General features: G+C 46.0%; 1 protein-coding gene across 6 annotated transcripts in view; it reads left to right on the forward strand.

Moving 5' to 3' along the window:
• The first annotated feature begins 7,882 nt into the window (after positions 1-7,882).
• Positions 7,883-17,415, forward strand: part of UBAC2 (UBA domain containing 2) — a 377,581-nt gene continuing 368,048 nt past the window's right edge. For all 6 annotated transcript variants that reach the window (XR_003857130.1, XR_003857131.1, XR_003857133.1 and 3 more), the window contains exon 1: positions 7,883-8,017. Coding sequence is in view for 2 of the 6 variants with exons in the window: in XM_029604494.1 (XP_029460354.1) it covers positions 7,987-8,017 (31 nt within the window). In the remaining 4 variants the exon portion in view is untranslated. The remainder of the gene's footprint in view (positions 8,018-17,415) is intronic.

A 17,415-nucleotide genomic window follows, 5' to 3' on the forward strand; every position in this document is an offset into this window, starting at 1 on the left:
TTGGTTTTTCAAAGGGGTTTGGAGGCAGAAGGGAAAAATGAGGAGAAAGAGATAAGGAAGGAAAAGATATGAAGACCGAGGAGAGAGAGAGAGAGGGGTGGGTGGGGCTGCGTTTTATTCTCATGTTTTCAGGAGGACCCCCCTTTATAAAACCACCTTACACAGATTGACAGCTGTCATGTTTTTTAACTTTAGAGTGTGCTAAACATTTTGCTCTCCCAACTGTAACCGGGCACATATTCAGAGACAATAGAGAAGATGCAACCAAGTCTGGTACAAGCTCCTCAGCGTTTTTCCTACTGAAAATGCTGGGATACTTTCATGGGCAAAGCTGGGTAACTGTTAGAACAAATCCAAACTTGGCTGCATCCACCCCCTATATTGTTCAAAATGTATGCTTGGCTCTCTGTGTAATGATTAATTGATGTGTGCCATTACATTTCCACTTCAAAGCGCAGTCCATTCCTATCAGCGGTTCCTTGATCCACTCCAGTGATCATGCATGAGATGATCTTATAGCTCCACATCACAAGGGACAGACCTTACTTAATTACATGCACAGAAATGATCTTCCTTTTCTTAGGAAATCAAAGCTAAAGGGGGTAAATGCAGGATTAGCCTCGCACGATCCCTTTTGATATGGAATGATAGGGTCACTCAGTACATGTATTTCAGAAACAAACTGGTCTAGAAAGCCAGAAACTGAGACACTTCCAAGATTAATGTCCACATTAATAGTCATCACCTCAAACCATTACCTCATAGATCATAACGCTCTGCACAACTAAAAATACTCCAGGGACTATGCGAAGCTACAGCACTATATTTACTCTTTCACACTCAGTTATAAATATCTAGTGCAGGCGAACTGTTAAATGAAAATTATAATAACAGCATATCTTCTAAACACATTTATTATAATAAGTATGCTGTCCAATTTAAATAAATAGTAAATACTAGTTTATCTATAATTACCTCCTATTGTGGAGACTGTAGAGATTTTATTTTATCTACATGTCTTGAAATTCCAATAACAAACTCATGCATATTCTACTGAACTAATCCCTGTTGAGTCCTCATTTGTTTTTATTGCAACAAAAATGTATTATAAACAGGGATAAATCAATCTCTGATGATTTCCTTTACTGAATGGATTACATGCCTGAAGCCTTAGCTGTATTAAATCATCTAATTGTTGCCTGATCTTTTATCACTTTCTGCTAACATGGATATTACACTATGGAGCATGACATGACTACCCTACAAAATCTATTAACATGCTAGAGAATTTGATTAGCATGCATTGCACGCCATGTGCAGCTTCTGTTACAGCTTCAGTTATGAAGAATTTGGTTTAAAAGTATCTACGGTGTCCAAAAGAAGACATTTAGAATATTTGATTCTGGAGGCAACAATGCATGGCAAAACAAAGTGATATGTAGAGTTTTCTGCCATTATTTTATTCTGCACATGGGACTGGAATGCAGATGTGAACACTGGAATACATTTTACAACTGGCAACTCCCACAAGCTACATTTTTCAAATGCCACGCAGTTTAAAAAAAAAAAAAGTATTTAGATCTGTTTCATGTATTCGGTTCCCTAAGAGCAACAAGAGCCATTTCTGTGATATAATTAAGAGAAATAATTGTTTTCTTCTGGAAAAAATACAAATGGTATAAAGAGTGACCAGGTCATAAACTCTGGTCCTATGCCATTAGTTTTGTGCCTTTAACTTTTCCCTCTGCGTCTCACTTAACCTATTTTTTTTTTTGGTTATAATGGGATTAGGAGAGGATGGCTCTTATGCTCAGGCTTGTGAACCCTTGGGCCGACGGGAGGAAGGAATAACTTAGGAAGAGGATCCGTAGGTTCTCCCGTCGGGTGGTGAGGCAGGATCGGAAGACGTGACCGGCTGACCCTCGGAACTGGAGACAGAGGCGACTGTGGAGGCAGACGAGGAGTTGTGACGTCGAAGAAAGGAGGTGTGTCTTCGCCACTGGAGGTCCGCGGTCCCCCCCGGAGGAGCCCGTAGGGACCCGGAGCGCTGGGACTTAGGTGGACCTTTGAGAGGTCAAGAAGTTCGGTGCAAGGGCTGACTGGAGCTTCACCCCTGGAAGCCTGCGGTCCCCCCCGGGAGGAGCCCATAGGGACCCGGGCCGCTGGGACTTAGGCGGGCCCTTGGAGACGATGGTCAAGGAGGAGTCCGAAGACAGGTGCCAGAGGGTCATCGCTTACCAGAGATCACACACCGAGGGATCACCACTTGCCAGTCCGAAGTCACACACCAGAGAATCACCGCTTGCCAATCCGAAGTCAATACCAGGAATCACCGCTAGCCAATCCAAAGTCAGGAACCAGGAACACCAAGATGAAACAGGAACAAGGATCCAAAGCACAAGAACTCACCGAAGCGAGCAGACCTGACTAACCACGGAAGTTGCCAAGTCAAAGAATGAGCAGAGGAAGCCTCCCTTTATACTTCCTCTGCTCTGGATCATTGGAAGCAGCTGAAGGTAATTAAAGGGCTTAGGTCCCTTTAATTCTAGTGAGGAGGCGCGGCCTCGCGCCTAAGATGGCGGCGGCCATCTTGGATCTCGGGCCGCGGAGGAAAGCCGCTAGCTGCCGCAAGGGAGGAGCAGGAATGGCTCCTGACCCGGCGACCAGCCCGGAGGCACCGGGCACATGCAGCAGGGCAGTCTGCCCTGACGCGGCTGCCACAGCTCAGATAGGGAGGCGCGCGCCCGCGGACATCCGCTGGCACGGAACACAACAATGGCATTGTTTTTGCCTTTAAGTAAATGTATGGAGAGATGACCTGAAGGGAATGTGATTCTTGGGGATTCAGAGGGAAAAACTAAGTGATTCTGGAAATCTCGTTGGACCTGCTGGTTCTTCCAGTCCTAGTAAATCAATATGACCCGCGAATGCAGCTGAAAATCAGAAACAATCACAATATGAATATTCGGCTGGGAAAGAACTCTTGAAGAATGTGCACAGCAACTATCATAAATGGCCTCAGTTTACTTGTGGCTTATTTGATGAAGCCTGTGATACTCTGGGCTGATATAATCATAGGTTGCAAGCGCACTTTGTTATGCACCATCCGGTGCTAAAGAACCTATAGCACAATCACTGTACAATTTTAGTTACTAGTGTGTGCACTTATCTTGAATCCGCGTAGAAAGAGATGGCTAAAACAGTCCTGAAGTTTTCCTCCGACACCATAGTGTTTCAGGAACCTTCAGGTAGAAGCAAGCAGTCTACATAAATCTGAGTGGAAAACAAACAGTATAGAAACATAGAAACATAGAAACGACGGCAGAAGAAGACCAAACGGCCCATCCAGTCTGCCCAGCAAGCTTCGCACTTTTTTTTTCTCATACTTATCTGTTTCTCTTAGCTCTTTGGTTCTATTTCCCTTCCACCCCCACCATTAATGTAGAGAGCAGTGATGGAGCTGCAACCAAGTGAAATATCAAGCTTGATTAGTTAGGGGTAGTAGGGGAAGTAACCGCCGCAATAAGCAAGCTACACCCATGCTTATTTGCTTTACCCAGACTGTGTTATTCAGCCCTTATTGGTTGTTTTTCTTCTCCCCTGCCGTTGAAGCAGGGAGCTATGCTGGATATGCGTGAAGTATCAGTTTTTCTTCTCCCCTACCGTTGAAGCAGGATATGCATTGAAAGTGAAGTATCAGGCTTATTTGGTTTGGGGTAGTAACCGCCGTAACAAGCCAGCTACTCCCCGCTTTGTGAGTGCAAATCCTTTTTTCTTCTCCCCTGCTGTTGAAGCAGAGAGCTGTGCTGGATATGCGTGAAGTATCAGTTTTTCTTCTCCCCTACCGTTGAAGCAGGATATGCATTGAAAGTGAAGTATCAGGCTTATTTGGTTTGGGGTAGTAACCGCCGTAACAAGCCAGCTACTCCCCGCTTTGTGAGTGCGAATCCTTTTTTCTTCTCCCCTGCTGTTGAAGCAGAGAGCTGTGCTGGATATGCGTGAAGTATCAGTTTTTCTTCTCCCCTGCCGTTGAAGCAGGATATGCATTGAAAGTGAAGTATCAGGCTTATTTGGTTTGGGGTAGTAACCGCCGTAACAAGCCAGCTACTCCCCGCTTTGTGAGTGCGAATCCTTTTTTCTTCTCCCCTGCTGATGAAGCAGAGAGCTGTGCTGGATATGCGTGAAGTATCAGTTTTTCTTTTCCCCTGCCGTTGAAGCAGAGAGCTATGCTGGATATGCGTGAAGTATCAGTTTTTCTTCTCCCCTGCCGTTGAAGCAGAGAGCTGTGCTGGATATGCGTGAAGTATCAGTTTTTCTTCTCCCCTGCCGTTGAAGCAGAGAGCTATGCTGGATATGCGTGAAGTATCAGTTTTTCTTCTCCCCTGCCGTTGAAGCAGAGAGCTATGCTGGATATGCATTGAAAGTGAAGTATCAGGCTTATTTGGTTTGGGGTAGTATGAAAGTTCTTTGAAATGCCAACCGGCTATGAGAATGCAATGGCAATCGGCAATGGAGTTCAAACTTACTCAACGTTGTCTGGTCAGTTCTTAATTTAAAAACAGCGTATACTTGTGTGCTACAATAGATAAAAAATTCTTTAGAGAATGTGCAGAATAGAATCCGATATCTTTTGATGAAAAAAACTAGCATTCATGGATAACCGTACTTATGTGCATTGTGACAATGCAACCTGCCAGCATGCCGTCTAAACTACTGACAGCTAGAGCGCCAAAAGAACGCTGAATTTAAAGAGATTCCGTCGACTGACTCATTCGTAGGAAATGACGTATAAAATGTCCCAAATATGGTAATGCCCAAAAGTGGTGATTGAAGTAACACGGGAAACCCCTAAGTGGCTAATACCAAAAAAGGTTAATGACGTCAATACGGCGGCCATTTTGGAAAAATTCTTAACCATTTTCACAATGTGAACAGGGAAATCCTGACGATGTAATGACAGATTCAGACCAGAGAAAACCATTCAACCTTTTCGTTCAACCCATATGGTTCTACAGACTGTAGTTTGAAGATCCATCGATTCTCCTTATAATTCAACAGGGTAGAGCGATCTCCCCCCCTCCAATTCGGGGGGATATGTTCAAGAATGACCCACTTGAAATCAGAGAATTTTCCAAAATGGCTGCCGTATTGACGTCATACAGGCTCCCACTCATGAATACATATCCACACAGGGCATCTTCTTCAGCTGTCATGGGATGGGGTCTGCAGTGGCTCCTTTTTTGGCTGCTGTAGGATGGGAACTTTGGTGGCCATCCTGCAGGCCTTACTTCTGGTGTAGGGCAGTCCTGATTGCGTGATCCTGAACCCTGAGTGGGCCATAGCTCACCGAGGTCCACTCATGGCAATGCCACTATTGTGAACTGATTAAAAGGCAAAACAGAGTAAGATTAACTGGTCAGCTCTCTGAAGGGAGGATGGTAAATAGCACCCCAGGGATTTGTACTGGAACTGGTGCTTTTTAATCTTCTAGAACAATCGCTATTTACACTCTCTAGAGTTGGGCAATGAGAAATGTCTAATATACTGTCAATGTACTTTATGAAGAGGTTCCCTAAGTTTCTATATGCTTGCTGTTAATTACTTAAGAAAATAAAACAATAGTTATTGATTCACTTTCATTCAATTTTAAAAGTTATAGCTGTTATGGCCCTGAACACCCAAGCAATGCCAGGCAGTTTTCACTAGTACCACATAAACAAACCATACAGCTGGTATCAGGACACAGGCAAACATAAGATTTGTGTCATTGGGTCAGATCACAAGTCCATCAAGCCCAGGATCATGTTTACAGCAGTGGTCAATCCAGGTCACAGGTAGTCCACAAGAGAAGAATAACCAACAAACGTAGGAAGAAAAAAGAAAGCAAAACATGAAAGGGCATTCAACATTGTAAAATGTGTTGGCACAATATGTATATTATGTTGCGGTCCCAGTCGTGGCAGCCGCGACTAGGCCCTTACCTCCTTGGTCCCAGTCCATCTCCGAGGGTCTGCGGCCTGTTTCGCGGCATCCCCGAGGGGGGGACGCCGCCGAGAAGCCCTGCCTGGACGCCTTCTCCCTAGGCGCGCGCGCAACCCGCGCTTATGAAGGTCGTTTCCCACCTATGGAAGATCCGCCCTATCCATGACGTCAGACGCCGTGGCCTATGTAAGGCCGCCACGGAGCCCAGGACTTTGCCTTGCAACGGGGTTCCTTGCGGTTCTCTGTTGCTCCGTGCCCCGGAGTGCGCTATTGCGTTAGCGACTCCGTTCCTGCCCGACACTTGTGTTCTTTCCGTGCTCAAGTCTTGCTTTTGTCTGGCTTGCTTGCAGTAACCTGTTCTGCTTCAGTTCAGCTTAGTTCCAGGTTCCAGTAGCCAGTCCTGCTTCAGCTCCCGTCTGGTTCCAGTAGCCAGTCCTGCTTCAGCTCCCGTCTGGTTCCAGTAGCGGGTCCTGCTTCAGCTCCCGTCTGGTTCCAGTAGCGGGTCCTGCTTCAGCTCCCGTCTGGTTCCAGTAGCGGGTCCTGCTTCAGCTCCCGTCTGGTTCCAGTAGCGGGTCCTGCTTCAGCTCCCGTCTGGTTCCAGTAGCCGGTCCTGCTTCAGCTCCCGTCTGGTTCCAGTAGCCGGTCCTGCTTCAGCTCCCGTCTGGTTCCAGTAGCCAGCTGCTTCAGTTCCAGCTTGGTTCCAGTAGCCGGTCCTGCTTCAGCTCCCGTCTGGTTCCAGTAGCCAGTCCTGCTTCAGTTCCTGCTTGCTTAAGTCCTAGCCTGCTTGTCTTCTGTTCCCTGCCTGCCTGCTCCAGCTCTCGTGATCTCCTAAGTCCCAGCGGCCGGGCTCCTACGGGCTCCTCCCGGGGGAGTACCGGCTTCCAGGGTGAATCACCTAAGTCCCAGCGGCTGGACTCCTACGGGCTCCTCCCGGGGGAGTACCGGCTTCCAGGGTGAAGCTCACGTCCAGCTCCTGCCTGGTATCCGCCTCCCGACCTGTCGCTCACCAGAGACTATAGTACACCTCTCCCCAGTCTCTCACAGGTCGGCCCAAGGGTCCACTAAACAGTTCACTCACAACATATTAGCAGGTGAGTTAGAATCAAGGATAAGACACTGCAGACACTTGCGGGTAAAATACTCAAAACTTCAAATATCTAGTAATGACTGGAAAAAGTAACTCTATTGGTGGGGTTAGCCACAGTGTACTGGTCCAAAATTAGGTGAGTCGGGAAAGTGCTAGAGTTTCATTGATATAGTGTGAAGGAACTAAAAAAAAACCCAACCCTCAAGTAAGGTACATTTGGTACCTTGTAAGCTACTATTCTGGGCTCCATTTCTCTTGGATTTTGGGTGTGAGTAGTATTTAGATGGTAGACCTTCAGGAAGTGATGGTCCAGCCAGGCCCAGTAGCTGACCCACTCCTAACCTGTGGTGAGCTCAGGCCAGTGCCGCACTGCCAGGGAACCATGGGTGGCCCAAGTGCTGTCCTTCAGGTGAGATGATGCAGCTTTCATTTCCTCTGTCTAATGCAAGCATTACAGAATATTGGCAAGAAAGGGATTAGGTTTGCTCTTTATCGTATCAGAAGTGCAAACGCATTTTAATTGTGCAAAGTGCAGCTGTACTCAGCGGGGTGAGCCGCAAGCAGCCCTGTGCTCGCTTAAAGTCACCAAGCTGTGGCGCCCCGGGAAAGTGCAAAGTGATGGCAGCAGGGGATTCCCGGCTCTGAAAAGAGATGGAAGAGCGAAGCGGCAGGAGGAGAAACGCTAAGTCAAAAAAAAAACCCCCCAAAAGTGAGCGGCCGCTCTGAAGCCTGGAGCGGATTGTGGTTGCCTGCAGTACCCGGAAGTGCCGCCGCGCTCGCGCTCGCTCTCGCGCTCGGCTGTCAGGTTTGATCCGCGCGGCTCTCCGTAGCCCGGAAGTCCGAGGAGCCGCCAGTCGCCCGGGTCCATGCCTCTGTGATCTGCCCCCGGGGCTGCGGGAGGAAGGAGAGCCGGCTCCATGTTTACCAGCACCGGCTCCAGCGGGCTCTGTAGGTAACCTCTGCGGCCCTGCCTGGGGAGGGGGGTCCGCCTGCCTGCGGTGCAAGGACGCCTTAGTGCTGGGAGGCTGCCACTCCGGCTTTATGGGGTCTTTGGAGAGATCGCAGCCCCCAATCGCCCGCACTGTCTTACAGCCAAACTTTTAATCCAGTTCCCAAAAGCAAGAGACATTGTAGCCTAAACATCTGTTCCCCCTGACCTTATTGACAGTGCCCAGCCACTGGGGTATTATAGCCTCTGCGGGTCCCAGCCCGGCTACAGAGCTGCAAAGTTACCACTTCCAGCATGGAAACTTGTGCTTAGTTTTAGTTTGGATCTTACATCACAGGTATTTGTAGTCCCTAAACCTTCCCATGGAAATCGGTGCTGCAGATCCTAGAATGCATCAGGATGGGATTGTGAGAAATGCAGGATGTGCCTGATGTCGCCCTCCTGGAACCGGGTAACTTGACAGCTCTGTGCAGAGTCATCAGCGTTTTCTTTTACACAGTAATGACTGCAGAAAAAGACCAAATGGTCCATCCAGTCTGCACAGCAAGTTTCCCATAGCAGTAACTGCCACTCTGCGTAAGTTACCTCCGAGCCTTCTCTTATTGATAGAAATATTTACAATCAAAGCCAAGCAATTGTCAAACATAACAAAATTACTGCTAGCAACATTTTTACTGGCTGAGCAGCCTTCATGATAATTCAGACACTGCTGCTTGAACGTGCTTTGCTTCAGGACTTGGCCGTAGAAGCAGTCCTGTGCTTTATCCCTAATATCTGCTTATCAGTAGCCCAGACTGTAAATGTTGGCTGTCTTCTGAATCCAATTCACTTTTTACCCCTGCCGTCAAAGTAGAGAGTTGTGTTGTAGTTGCATCACAAGCATCAAGGCTGTAAAGGGTAGTAATCCTCGTGCCTTCCGTTAATAACTGCTTCTCCGTGCACCCTTTCCTTCATTTCTAACCTCTAGTTTTTAGGGATCCACACTGTTTGTCCCATGCCCTTTTGAATTAATTTACTGTTTTCGTCCTCACCACCTCTTCCAGAAGGGCATTCTAGGCATCCACCACCCTTTCTGTGAAGAAAATGTTCCTGATGATGGTTCTGAATTGTCCCCCCTGTAGTTTTATATTATGACTCCTAGTTCTACAGTTTCCTTTCCAATGGAAAAGGTTTGACGTTTGTGCATCATTAAGACCTTTCAGGTATCTGAAGGTCTGTATCCTATCTCATAGAAACATAGAAATGACGGCAGAAGAAGACCAAATGGCCCATCCAGTCTGCCCAGCAAGCTTCCCTCATTTCTTCTCTCATACTTATCTGTTTCTCTTAGCTCTTGGTTCTAATTCCCTTCCACCCCCGCCATTAATGTAGAGAGCGGTGATGGAGCTGCATCCAAGTGAAATATCTAGCTTGATTAGTTAGAGGTAGTAGGGATAGTAACCGCCGCAATAAGCAAGCTACACCCATGCTTATTTGTTTTTACCCAGATTATGTTATACAGCCCTTATTGGTTGTTTATCTTCTCCCCTGCCGTTGAAGCAGGGAGCTATGCTGGATATGCGTGAGGTATCAGTTTTTTTCTTCTCCCCTGCCGTTGAAGCAGAGAGCTATGCTGGATATGCATCGAAAGAGAAGTATCAGGCACATTTGGTTTGGGGTAGTAACCACCGTAACAAGCCAGCTACTCCCCGCTTTGTGAGTGTGAATCCTTTTTTCTTCTCCCCTGCCGTTGAAGCAGAGAGCTATGCTGGATATGCGTCGAGAGTGAAGTATCAGGTACATTTGGTTTGGGGTAGTAACCGCCGTAACAAGCCGGCTACTCCCCGCTTTGTGAGTGCGAACCCTTTTTTCTTCTCCCCTGCCGTTTAAGCAGAGAGCTCTGCTGGATGTGTGAAGTAACAGTTTTTCTTCTCCCCTGCTGTTGAAGCAGAGAACTATGCTGGATATGCATTGAAAGTGAAGTATAAGAATGGAGTGATCAAGCTAGTTGAAAGGCATCAGGAATAGAGGAAGGTGGAGGTAGTAATTTGGATATTTGGTTTGGGGTAGTAACCGCCGTAACAAGCCAGCTACTCCCGTCTTTGTGAGTGCAAATCCTTTTTTCCACATTTCCTCTTGCTGTTGAAGCTTAGAGTGATGTTGGAGTCACAGTAACCATGTGTATGTTTATTGAATAAGGGTATTGTCTCCAGGCAGTAGCCATCATTCTGGCGAGTCACCTACTCTTCATTGGCGGCCTCTTGACTTTATTATTATTATTATTTAAAAACTTTTATATACCGGTATTAGTATGCATACATCATACCGGTTTACAATGTAACTTAAAAGGCAGAAATTACAGTGTTTATCCCACGCCCCTTTGAAGTCCTTCACAGTTCTGGTCTTCACCACTTCCTCCGGAAGGGCATTCCAGGCATCCACCACCCTCTCCGTGAAGAAATACTTCCTGACATTGGTTCTGAATCTTCCTCCCTGGAGCTTCAAATCGTGACCCCTGGTTCTGCTGATTTTTTTCTTATGGTAAAGGTTTGTCGTTGCCTTTGGATCATTAAAACCTTTCAAGTATCTGAAAGTCTGTATCATATCACCTCTGCTCCTCCTTTCCTCCAGGGTGTACATATTTAGATTCTTCAATCTCTCCTCGTACGTCATGCGATGAAGATCCTCCACCTTCCTGGTTGCCCTTCTCTGTACCCCTTCCATCTTGTCTTTGTCTTTTTGTAGATACGGTCTCCAGAACTGAACACAGTACTCCAGGTGAGGCCTCACCAAGGACCTGTACAAGGGAATAATCACTTCCCTTTTCTTACTCGATATTCCTCTCTCTATGCAGCCCAGCATTCTTCTGGCTTTTGCTATCGCCTTGTCGCATTGTTTCGCAGACTTCATATCATTAGACACTATCACCCCAAGGTCCCTCTCCTGCTCCGTGCACGTCAGCCTTTCCCCCCCCATCGAATACAGTTCATTCGGATTTCCGCTCCCCATATGCATGACTTTGCACTTCTTGGCATTGAATCTCAGCTGCCATATCTTCGACCACTCTTCCAGTTTCCTTAGATCTCCCCTGCATCTCTTTTCCAGAGTATACATAGTCAGATCCTTCAGATCCTCTTCTCATAAGTCTTCTGATACAGACCCCACACCATTTTGGACACCCTTCTCTAGACAGTTTCCATCCTGCCCTTATCATTTTTGAGATACGTTCTCCAGAACTGAACATAGTACTCCAGGTGAGGCCTCACCAAGGACCTGTACAATAGCACTATCACCTCCTTTTTCCTACTAGTTATTCCTTTCTCAGTGCAGCCTACAATGCTTCTGGCTTTAGCTATCACCTTGTTGCATTGCTTCACTGCCTTCAGATCACCAGACACTATTACCGCCAGGTCTTTCTCCTAGTCTGTGAACATTAGTCTTTCACCCCCATCACTTACAGCTCTCTTGGGTTACCGCACCCAAGATGCATGATTCTGCACTTTCTAGCATTGAATCCCAGCTGCCAAATCTTCGACCACTCTTCCACCTTTCTTAAATCTCTTTTCATTCATTCAAGTCCATACTGCCATTTATACAAACAAACAATTGGATGTGCTCACTTGTCCTAAAATATGTTTATGTGCATATTCTGATGCATCCTTCATGTTGGCAGTACCTTTGCTTCCAGATAGGAGCCAAGCACTGTTAGTACAAAGTGCTTCCATTTGGATTCTCCTCTGCCCCAAGAGTCTTTTCGAAGTGCTTAGCAGTGACTGTGGCCCATCTTTGCTGCAGAGGACTACGTATCTTCCCTTATCTCGACAACTGGCTAATAGTATCGCCAGGAAAGGAAGCCCTGCAGCGGGACCTTTTCACCACGATACGATGCCTAGAATCTTAAGGCTTCCTCATTAATTACGATAAAGCAGTTTTCAATCTAACTTGAACAATACAGTTCATTGGAGCAACAATAGACTCCATCTGCGCGAGAGTGTTTCTGCCCCAACAGCTCAGCCGCAGTGCCATAACAACGGTGCGCAAACCTCTAGTCCTAATAGACCATATGGCAGCAGGCATTCGTGTGGTGTCGCTCACCCAGCTGCGGATGCGGCGATGGGGCCTAAAATCTCAGTGGTCGCAAATGCAACAACTGATATCTGCCAAGATCATTTTATGAAGCGGGGCATAACTTGGTGGCTCTAGCCAAAGGTGTTGAAGGAGGGTACATCCCTCACTAACTGATTCTCACCACCGACGCTTGCACCCGTGGTTGGAGGGTGCATCTGCCTCAGTATCAATCACAGTGACAGTAGTCAACCCAGAAACCCACTCACCAAATCAACCTGTTAGAACTCAGAGCTATTCGCAGTGCACTAATAGTGTTCGAGCACTTCCTGAAGGAGGAAGGCAATAATGATCCACACAGAGAATCAAGTTGCCATATTTTACATAAACAAGCAAGGAGGCTCAAGTTCCTTAGTCCTCTGCATGGAAGCAACCCTGATGTGGGTTTGGGCACCTCAAGCGACCTACATACTCACTATAGCAAACATAAAAAAATTTGACAAATTCAGCAGAGTATTTCATCCCCACGAATGGGAACTGGACTAGGAGGTAGCCGAGCCGACCATATCTTCTACCAGTGGGGGTCAGCCATGCATAGATCTTTTTGCAACAGAAGAACTGCAAAGATTTTGCTCTCTTCTACCCAATCCAAAGAGCGAATAGCAAGATATGTTCCTCCTATTGCGATCAGCAGGTCTTTTGTATGCTCATTCCACTCATTCCACGAACTGTACAGAAGTGCATGCAAGACAGGGCGGACATGATTCTCATATGAATTGGCTGTTTACTTTTAGATAATGCAAGGATGGTGGGGGCAATTCATGAAGTTATTAGCACATTTAAAACAAATCAGAGAAAATTCTTTTTCACTCAATGCACAATTAAGCTCTGGAATTCATTGCCAGAGGATGTGGTTAAGGCAGTTAGTGTAGCTGACTTTAAAAAAAGGTTTGGATAAGTTCCTGAAGGAGAAGTCCAAAAACTGCTATTAATCAATAGGGAATAGTCACTGCTTGTTGCTGGCATTAGTAGCATGGGATCTGTTTAATGTGTGGGTACTTGCCAGGTACTTGTGACTTGGATTGGCTGCTGTTGGAAACAGGATACTGGGCTTGATGGACCCTTGATCTGACCCAGTATGGTATATCTTATGTTCTTATGGCATGCATGACCTGGTATGAAGGGGTCACTGTGGTGGGGTGCTAATCAATAGCGATCATAATGCAATCAAATTTGACATAATCACTGGAGGGAATATATTTGGAAGCCCAGATAAAATGTATTCCATGCAGTAAATAAATTTCAAATGAAGACCAAAAAACTGCCAGCTAGAGGTGTAGTGAGGGTCTCTGGCTCCCGGGGGCCAATTTCTATTTATTAACATTTTATATTCCGCAACTTCCTTGCACAAAGCGTCTCTGTTGCAGGCTTCCTCCCCTTTTCTCCCCCCCTTTCTCCACACAACACCAACACGCCGAGTCTCTTCATTGGGGAGGGAGGAGAACCCTGCCAGCAAGTCATGAGGAGAGGTCATGCAGTTGCAGTTAGAGGAAAGAATAGCATGTCCTTTGTGATGTGGCAGGAAGAGAAATCATCGGCCCTGGTCCACATGGTTTTACAGCAAGGGAGGACCAATAGCAAGCAGCCCCTCCCCCCCCCCTAAAGACACAAGAAACAGTGCAGCATCAGCCCCAGTGGCCTGAAGAAGAGGAGGCTGCCCACTGGACTTCTGCTTTTGATGGGAGGAAGTAAATGTGTCTGATGGGGAGGAGGGAGCAAATGAGCATATCTGTGTGTGTGTTTGTGTGAGAGAGAGTATGTGTGTGTGTGTGAGAGAGAGAACATGTATGTATGTGAGAACATGTCTGTGTGTGTGTATATGTGGGTGAGAGCATATCTGTCTGTGTTTGTAAGAGCATGTCTGTGTGTGAGAGCATGTTTTTCTGTATGTATGTCTGTGTATACATGTGTGAGAGGCTATCTGTGTTTGTGAGAGAGCATGTGTGTGTGAGAGAATATATGTGTATATGTGTGGGATAGCATGTTTGCCTCTGTGTGTTTGTGAGGGCATGTCTGTCTCTGTGTATATGTCTGTGTGTGTGTGAGAACTTAATTATCTGTATGTTTGTGAGAGTGTTTGTGTGTGTGTGAATATAGGAGAGAGAGGATAAAGACTGTGAGCAACATTCCCTCTCCTTGCCCCTGCTAATCCACAGCAATCTCAGGGCATCTGGAAATCAGGGGTTTTATATATATATATATATATATATATATATATATATATATATATATATATATACTTTTTTTTTAAGTATTGGGTGGGGTATATGTCTGCTGTTTTGAAATATTTTATTGGTCTTTTTAAAATTTATGAGTTTTATATTATTGGATGTTATTCTTTTTTGTTAGCTGTATCGAAATATTCTTATTGAATTATTACTTATATTGAAATATTACTTATATTGATAATTTATATTTCCTGATTTCATTGTTTGATGTTTTATGAGGAATTGTAATGTTTCTGGTTTTTCATTGTTGTGCTGCTACATAGTCTGGCCTGTTACAGTTTGCAGTTCAGTTTTTGTCTGCATGTTTGCATTACTACTTTATGGTCACTTTATTCTGTATTTACTCCTGGGGGAATTCTGTGCAAAAACAATTAAAATTCAGCACACAGAAACTTAAAGTTCTGCAAAATTCTGCATACTTTATAATTTATTTATTTAAATCTTTTCTATACTGTCATTGATGGGTACCGTCACAACGGTTTACAGTAAGGCACATAAAATAATGATGCTGAAATATATTAATTTACACAGGTGCCATAATGGTTCGGTACAAAGTTTTTAAACAATAATAATTGGTTTGTGATATATACTGTCCAGATCTTTCTATCTGTTTTGAATATAATATTGTCTTTATAATTGTCACTTTATCTTATAGTGATGAACGAGAAGATAAAATAAAAATACAGCTACACACATATTGATTACGTTGGTGTGTGTGTTGATGTTCGTTTGTTCGTACCTTGCACTTCGCCGTTTTTTTTAAATTTCCCCTTCTCTATTTGGTAAGCTTGCTTAAATAGCCAGGTTTTTAAGCTTTTTCTAAAGATTTTGCTCTCTTTGTAATCTTAATTCCAAGGGCATGGAGTTCCACAGTGTGGGTCCTGCCAGGGATAGTGCCCTTTCTCTTACTTGTGTCAGTCTTGCTGTTTTGATTGATGGGATAGTTAGCAGTGCTTTGTTTGCTGATCTCAGGTTTCTGTGGGGTGTATGTACGCGGAGGGCTGTGTTAAGCCATTCCACTTTTTCGTTATGTATTAATTTATGTATGGTGCATAGAGTTTTGTACTGTATTCTTTGCTCAACGGGTAACCAGTGTAACTCAGCTAGGGTTTCAGTTATGTGGTCTTTTTTACTTTTACCGGTCAAAATTCTTGCAGCAGTGTTTTGTAAAATTTGTAGTGGTCTGAGTGATGTGTTTGGTAGTCCTAGTAGTAGGGCAATACAGTAGTCGGTCAAAAATAACACAATATATGTGACAATCTTTAAGTAATTAATTTAAAATGTAATACAGAAAAAAGCTATTACTTAAATATGCAGAATTTCCCTTCCACTCTCTCTCTCCCTCCTCCCCTGGCCACTTTGCCCTCTCAGGCCCCAACTTCTCTACCTGCCAGTATCTCTCCCCTCCACCTCTGGGCTCAACCCCTTCCACTCTTATCTCCACTCCCAGAGTTTGCCCCCTCTCTCTCAGTACTGCCCCTCACACAGGCTCCCTCTGTCCCTCTCTCACACACACAGGCTCCCTCTCTCTAGTGCACATATACACCCCCTCATACAAGCTCCCTCACTCTCTCACACACACACACACATTCCCTCATACAGGGGCCTTCACTCTCTCTTGCACATACACATCCTCTCATACAGGATCCCTCTCTCTCTCTCTCTTGCACACACTCATCCCCTCATACAGGACCCTCACTCTCTTGCACACACACATCCCCTCATACAGGGGCCCTCACTTTCTCTCTTGCACACACACATTCTCCTCATACAGGGGCCCTCACTCTCTCTTGCACACCCACATCCCCTCATACAGGATCCCTCTCTCTCTCTCTTGCACACACTCATCCCCTCATACAGGGGCCCTCACTTTCTCTCTTGCACACACACATTCTCCTCATACAGGGGCCCTCACTCTCTCTTGCACATACACATCCTCTCATATAGGGTCTCTCTCCCTCTCTCTTGCACACACACATCCCCTCATACAGGGGCCCTCACTTTCTCTCTTGCACACACACATTCTCCTCATACAGGGGCCCTCACTCTCTCTTGCACATACACATCCTCTCATATAGGGTCTCTCTCTCTCTCTTGCACACCCACATCCCCTCATACAGGATCCCTCTCTCTCTCTCTCTCTCTCTCGCACACACTCATCCCCTCATACAGGACCCTCACTCTCTTGCACACACACATCCCCTCATACAGGGGCCCTCACTTTCTCTCTTGGACACACACATTCTCCTCATACAGGGGCCCTCACTCTCTCTTGCACATAAACATCCTCTCATTTAGGGTCTCTCTCTCTCTCTTGCACACCCACATCCCCTCATACAGGATCCCTCTCTCTGTCTTGCACACACTCATCCCCTCATACAGGACCCTCACTCTCTTGCACACACACATCCCCTCATACAGGGGCCCTCACTTTCTCTCTTGCACACACACATCCCTTCATACAGGGGCCCTCACTCTCTCTTGCACACACACACACACATACACATCCCCTCATACATGGGCCCTCACTTTCTCTCTTGCACACACACACACATCCCCTCATACAGGGACCCTCACTTTCTCTTTTTCACACACACATCCTCTCATACAGGGTCCCTCTCTTGCACACGCACATCCCCTCATACAGGGTCCCTCTCTTTTGCGCACACACACACACACACATCACCCCCCATACAAGGTCCTCTCTTGTGTACACACACACATACACACCTTGGCACACACACATCCCCTCATACAGGGGCCCTTACTCTCTCCCTTGCACACACACTTCGCCTCATACAGGGGCTCTCACTGTCCCTCTTGCACACACACATCCCCTCATACAGGGTCCCTCACTCTCTTCTTGCACACACACACACACACACACACATCCCCTCATACAGGGACCCTCACTTTCTCTTTTTCACACACACATCCCCTCATACAGGGTCCCTCTCTTTTGCGCACACACACACACACACATCCCCCCCCATACAAGGTCCTCTCTTGTGTACACACACACGTACACACACACACATACACACCTTGGCACACACACATCCCCT

The sequence above is a fragment of the Rhinatrema bivittatum genome, chromosome 5, assembly GCF_901001135.1.
Source record: "Rhinatrema bivittatum chromosome 5, aRhiBiv1.1, whole genome shotgun sequence".
Classification (NCBI taxonomy): domain Eukaryota; kingdom Metazoa; phylum Chordata; class Amphibia; order Gymnophiona; family Rhinatrematidae; genus Rhinatrema; species Rhinatrema bivittatum.